General features: G+C 44.6%; 1 protein-coding gene across 1 annotated transcript; it reads left to right on the top strand.

Moving 5' to 3' along the window:
- Positions 1-1,794: 1,794 nt before the first annotated feature.
- Positions 1,795-5,600, top strand: LOC116216208. The gene is made up of 2 exons (XM_031552084.1): positions 1,795-5,220; positions 5,382-5,600. The coding sequence occupies exon 1, from the start codon at positions 2,919-2,921 to the stop codon at positions 4,068-4,070; it is 1,152 nt and encodes a 383-aa protein (XP_031407944.1). The 5' UTR covers positions 1,795-2,918; the 3' UTR covers positions 4,071-5,220; positions 5,382-5,600.
- Positions 5,601-6,907: the final 1,307 nt, after the last annotated feature.

The following is a 6,907-nucleotide window of genomic DNA, read 5'->3' as shown; positions in this document are numbered from 1 at the left end:
TCCACCTGAGAGAGAGATGAATCACACCCTGGAGGTTCCTGCTTAACTCCTTTTATTAGGCAGGATTCAAGACTGTTTCTCACACAAACATCTCCATTGGAGAAGTCTAAATCCAAACAGAGGGACTGTTTGCCACCTTGCCTTGCACCTCTGACAAATAATTGGTGCCACTCAGTTTACACAACACTTCTCTGTAAAGAAAAGGGAATCTTTTTATGCACGCTCATCTCTAGACCTGTACCCCAAAGAATGAAAAATAAAGGATTATACCTTGCCCCTTTTGTTTATTATAATGAAAAAGCAATCAGTTTGTGCCCCTGCTGTGATTTATACTGAATGATATGCAGTATTTTCTTTCCTTTATTGGGTGTGCCAACATTTTAGGAATAAATCTAGAAAATGTGCAAATTCTAGTATCTGCGTATGTGAGTTTAGTACCTTTATATAGACAAGTTAACTTGGTTTGCATCAGCCAATTTATTTCTTGGCAGTTTCTCAGTTATGAGGTGGAAAAAATGTTGTTTGTGAAACTGTCTACTCTTATAGATCTTTGCATGCATTATTTCCTATCTCTGTTTCTGTCTGTAGCCTGTAATTGTTTCTGGGTTGCAGGGGGCTGTACTCTTGCTTTAGGTATATTTTTCTTTTTAAAATGGTAATGAACAATTGGAAATTGTCTCAGAAAACAGCTGTCTTTAACAAAGTTGAACAACAATCAAGGCAGATTTTTTTTTTAATCTCAAATTTCTGTTTTGCATCAGAGCTAATTATTTCTGTTGCTGGCACAACTCACCATTAAATAAAAAGGAAGTTTCAATAAAAACACCCACCTTTATAAAGAAAGTTGGCTTTAAGTCATCTCCCACTGAAACATCAGAAGATCAATAGTGCCTAGCGCCCTAGTGTACTGGATTATTGTGAACATCCTGCTGGCAAGCATTCAGCCTTCCATTTAATTGTGCTCATATTTAAAATTCTGCTGCACCCACAGAAGAGCAAGAGAAGCCTGATAGGCATTTTGTAAGGTTATGAACAATGAAAACTCTAGATAAATGTCAGAGAAAAGATAGTAGGCCATAAATCATCAGCTGATGGTATCAGGTGAAATAACCCATTCTATCCTCCACCTCCCCAGGGCAAGCAACCCTGAATATGTAAAATGCTGAATTTATCAGTGATGCAACATCCCCACCGACACTTCAATATGGGCCATTTCTGCAGTGATGAACAATGTTTTTTTCATCTGGCATTCATTCTTTTGATTTGTTCTGGGGAAGTCCCAAGCGACAGAGAAAAATAGGGCAAAGTGACAGTGAAACTTAAAAATCCAAATTCAGAATTGATTGCCTCGTATCTGCCTTCAAAAAAGATGTGAAATAGATATATTCACATGACAAGAGTAGGACAATTTCTTCCTCCACTGTCTCTTTGATAATCATGAATACTAATGGTATCTATGGAATGTTGTCTTGTCAAATTATTGTGACCTAGGCTGCCTGATATGGTTTCTCCATACCTAGATAAATGCAATGCAGTGAAAGAAGAAAACCAAATAAGCCTGGAACCAATGTGAGAATCATAAACAAACGCTCTCAGCTCAAAACAATTTTTCCTTTTGTCTTCACATTTTCTGCTTCATTTCATTCCACTATTGCAGGAGAAAACATTGTCATCTGGCATTGGTAGTGGCATCATATAAAATGCAACATCCAAAGGGAAAAATATATATATTTGACTTCAAAGTTAGAGGCAGATATTTATTGGAAGAAGGTGAATTCTGTCTGGCAGACAGCAAATCCTTGCAGACACATGCAGCCGCAAACACGAAGCATAGACACAGTAAGTACTGCCAAAGCTCGGCTGAAGAATAGAGTCATTCTCTATTTCCCCCTTTATACCTCTTCTTTACTCCTTTATTTTCATTCTTTATTCATATTTATGGAGCAGGAGAATGTTTCTAGAGTATTACTTCCACGGTGTGACCTGAACATAATGGTCTGTACAAAATGACAGATGACAACAGTGCGGCCAGGTTGGAGGAAGCGGTTGTCCCACTCTATTTCCGGTACTGCATCACATCCAGTACTATATGCAATACTGGGCAATAAAATGTAAGAGGGATATAAAAGCAATAACAGACCCCAAATAAGGGAATCAAACGTAACAAAATGTCCAGAATTTCTGACTCCATGGGACAATTTGGTGAAAAGGAATTGTTTTGTTATGATGTTTTGGTACTTAACCAGTGATAACAAGCCGGCATTCAGGATGGGAATCTTAGAAGAGAATAAAGACACAATGAAATGGAAAAGTGCAGAAAGCAGAGCGAAAAGATAGCAGATTCAGCAGATAAGAACGATACAATAGTCCATAAAACTATTTCATTTATATATTCAGACGATAAAACAAAATCAGGAGATACACAACACCCACAATCAGATCACGACAATATTATAGCGAGATTGGTGTTAATTCCATTAAAAAAATAGCATCAAAAAATATGCGGAAAATAGAAAATTTCCAAAGTTGAGCAGTGAAGGACAGGAGGGTTGCAAGCTCTGCTCTAATCCTCCTCTGCGCCTCTGGCTCTCAAAGACAAAGGAGGAGGACACACCATCTGTTATATCACAGCCACTCCTGCCTCCATGCCTCACACCCAGACCTTCCCATCCATGTTCTCAGGCGTTCGCTCAAACCTCCACCTCTGCTCACCCACCTTCTCTCCTTGGCCTGGGCTGGGCTGACCCTTGGAGCTCTTCGGATTATGCCCACCAGGACGCCAAAGCCTGGGTGACACAGGGAACTGCCAATGTTATGCCTGCTTTCGCACGCCCAGGGCATCACAAAACAACCTGCACTCAGCTCATGCCCACTTCACAGCCAGCCTGGTGTTCATTTCATTACTTATCTTGGTATCCATGTCCCTGGGCAAGGTGGAACTTCTCTCCAAACTGAGCAGCAGAGGACACGAGGCTTCCAAGCTCTGCTCTCATCCTCCTCTGCGCCTCTGGCTCTCAAAGACAAAGGACGAGGACACACCATCTGTTATATCACAGCCACTCCTGCCTCCATGCCTCACACCCAGACCTTCCCATCCAGGTACTCAGAAGTTCCCTCAAACCTCCTCCTCTGCTCACCCACCTTCTCTCCTCTGGCCTGGGCTGGATGACTCTTGGAGCTCTTCTGATTATGCCCACCAGGACGCCAAAGCCTGGGTGACACAGGGAACTGCCAATGTTATGCCTGCTTTCGCACGCCCAGGGCATCACAAAACAACCTGCACTCAGCTCATGCCCACTTCACAGCCAGCCTGGTGTTCATTTCATTACTTATCTTGGTATCCATGTCCCTGGGCAAGGTGGAACTTCTCTCCAAAACTGAGCAGCAGAGGACACGAGGCTTCCAAGCTCTGCTCTCATCCTCCTCTGCGCCTCTGGCTCTCAAAGACAAAGGAGGAGGACAGACCAACTGTTATATCACAGCCACTCCTGCCTCCATGCCTCACACCCAGGCCTTCCCATCCATGTTCTCAGGCGTTCGCTCAAACCTCCACCTCTGCTCACCCACCTTCTTTCCTTGGCCAGGGCTGGGCTGACCCTTGGAGCTCTTCTGATTATGCCCACCAGGACGCCACAGCCTGTGTGACACAGGGAACTACCAATGTTATGCCTGCTTTCCCACGCCCAGGGCATCACAAAACAACCTGCACTCAGCTCATGCCCACTTCACAGCCAGCCTGGTGTTCATTTCATTACTTATCTTGGTATCCATGTCCCTGGGCAAGGTGGAACTTCTCTCCAAAACTGAGCAGCAGAGGACACGAGGCTTCCAAGCTCTGCTCTCATCCTCCTCTGCGCCTCTGGCTCTCAAAGACAAAGGAGGAGGACAGACCAAATGTTATATCACAGCCACTCCTGCCTCCATGCCTCACACCCAGACCTTCCCATCCATGTTCTCGGGCGATCCCTCAAACCTCCACCTTTACTCACCCACCTTCTCTCCTTGGCCAGGGCTGGCTGACCCTTGGAGCTCTTCTGATTATGCCCACCAGGACGCCAAAGCCTGGGTGACACGGGGAACTGCCAATGTTATGCCTGCTTTCACACGCCCAGGGCATCACAAAACAACCTGCACTCAGCTCATGCCCACTTCACAGCCAGCCTGGTGTTCATTTCATTACTTATCTTGGTATCCATGTCCCTGGGCAAGGTGGAACTTCTCTCTAAAACTGAGCAGCAGAGGACACGAGGCTTCCAAGCTCTGCTCTCATCCTCCTCTGCGCCTCTGGCTCTCAAAGACAAAGGACGAGGACACACCATCTGTTATATCACAGCCACTCCTGCCTCCATGCCTCACACCCAGACCTTCCCATCCATGTTCTCAGGCGTTCCCTCAAACCTCCACCTCTGCTCACCCACCTTCTCTCCTCCGGCCTGGGCTGGCTGACCCTTGGAGCTCTTCGGATTATGCCCACCAGGACGCCAAAGCCTGGGTGACACAGGGAACTGCCAATGTTATGCCTGCTTTCGCATGCCCAGGGCATCACAAAACAACCTGCACTCAGCTCATGCCCACTTCACAGCCAGCCTGGTGTTTATTTCATTACTTATCTTGGTATTGATGTCCCTGTGCAAGGAGGATCTTATCCACAGCAGAGTTGTAGGGGAGAGGAGTCTTCTCGTTCATGTTTTGTTCTATGTCTGTTACACTCATAGTCCATGTTTGAAGGAGGACCGTCACCCCTGCTTCCCTTCCCAGTACCTATCCCTTCCCTTTTCTATTCTCTGTCCTGCCCTCTCACCATGTCATCTTCTTGCCATCCTGCTCTCTTGTGTCCTGGCCTTGTAGAGATTGCATCTCTTCTCATCTCTGTATTCCAGCTATGTGGCCAATGTCTTTGTGACTCATGGAACTGACCGCATTCTTTCTGCTGTGACATTTTCAGTGCATCACCTAGGCAGTTGCTTGCGGCTGATGCCCAAATTACTGCCAGACTGGTTATTTTGTTTACTTATCGTTTTATCATTTTATTTGTAGGTTGGGGATCATCTCTCTATCTCAGCAGTGTACAATAGGACGGCACGTATTCTTTTGCATCACTGTCACTCCTTCCCCCCTTCCATTCCCCCTCCATCACTCGTCTGATTGCCAGTAGATGATGGAAGGCCCATTCTGTGTGTGCCTTTGCAGAAATAGCTGCAACTCTTCCGATTTTCTGAGGTGCAGTGGTTGCAGATTAAACAAATCTTGGGTGGTTGATTGATAGCAAGCTCGAATATATGGTTTGAATTCTCAGTAGTGTTGTATGGAGTTAGAAATTGGACTCAATGATCCGTGTGGGTCCTTCTAACTTGAGATATTCTATTATTCTATGGAAACAGGATAATGATTACCAAGCACTACTCTTGATGATCACGATGCAGAAGCTGGCAGAAAAACCCTCCCGGAGAAGATCTCCATCTTCATAGCAGCCCTTGAAGAAAGGGTACCACCTACACTCCATTTCATCCACACATGTACAGCTCAGTCACTTGATTCAAGTGAATTTCTTCACATACTGAGACAATAAAGGTCACTTCACTTGAGAGCTCTGCATGTCCCACAGATAATGTTCTTGTTTGAAGACATCTGTGATAAAAGGGGAAAAAACATATATCTTATTTTGAAATTAAGAGATCCAAGTGAAAACAGCAGCTGTTCTGCCCTTCTTACAAGTAAAGCACTGTGCATGTTTGGGCTGGGAAGTGTGACTTAGAGGGAGACCACAGAGATCACTGAGCAGCACCCTGACAGATGCAACAGATGCAGCATGCTTTGAAAAAGTGTGGTGTGCACAAATTCTTCTTCTGTGTAGACATCATTAGCTAGCTGCAGAAGTTCGACCAGATAGCTAGAGGTCTGGTACTGTTGTACTTCTCCTGTTCTGGGATGATGGTGATCCACAGGGCTGAAACTCTGGAAATGATTTGCACAGACTGGGGCAGAGCCAATCCTACAGCTACTTGAAACTTTCATTTCTGTAGGGTTTGAACAGCATCCAAATAAGTTAAAACCGCAGATGGGATGAAGTGAACTTGGATTTAAATTTGGATTTCACACTGCACATATGCATAGCCATGCATGCATGCAGAACAGTGGCTTCTCTGATCTGAGAGATGAGTTTGAGCTGCTCTTGAGACAGAGATCAGTCATGAGACGGGATCCATAAATCACCCACACCCCTGTGAGTTACATCCACAGATATTTGGGGGGAAAAGAAGGAAGGAAATCTCTCTTCTACTCAAAAAATAAGTTTTATTCAAGCCACAACAAAAAACTATTCATTCCCGTTGTCTCCTCATTACCTACAGCAAATAGAAACTAACACCTTCTCTGAGCTCTGGGTTTCCTCTGCTGATTTTCTGTGTGGCTGTCTTTCATGTATGAGCAGACAAGGACTGAAGCGTTACCTCTCACTGCAGCTCTCTGCAGTTCTGAGAGGCACACAGCTTCTTTCTCTCTCCCCAAAAGGGAAATATCTAAATGCTCAGGGACTCCTGAATTTTTTATCAGATTAACTTTCTCCTTTACTCCTTTGCACTCACATATCTGCATAGAGGACTGGGAAATCACATTAAGACTCTGATTTGCACTTATGCTACATATCTCCTGAGGTTATCTGGGACTTTGAAGGAGAATCTCAAATATGGAGAATAGTTTGTTCTTTCTTACTTATTTATACTAGCTGCCAGGTTACATCAGCTGAAATTGCCACTTGCCCCAGATAAGACTGTGTGGATTTTTAGGCATCTGGATCTCCTAGAAGAATGGAAGAATGCAGGGCACCTGATCTCACAGACTAGAGAAATGGGATGTTTGGGCTCTAAATTGTCTTCTTCAGAGATCTGGGTGCTCTTGGAATAGAAAA

Source organism: Meleagris gallopavo, chromosome 1 (genome assembly GCF_000146605.3).
Source record: "Meleagris gallopavo isolate NT-WF06-2002-E0010 breed Aviagen turkey brand Nicholas breeding stock chromosome 1, Turkey_5.1, whole genome shotgun sequence".
In the NCBI taxonomy this organism is placed as follows: domain Eukaryota; kingdom Metazoa; phylum Chordata; class Aves; order Galliformes; family Phasianidae; genus Meleagris; species Meleagris gallopavo.
The sequence above is the reverse complement of the archived record's forward strand: the minus strand, read 5'-3'. Positions and strand labels throughout refer to the sequence as shown.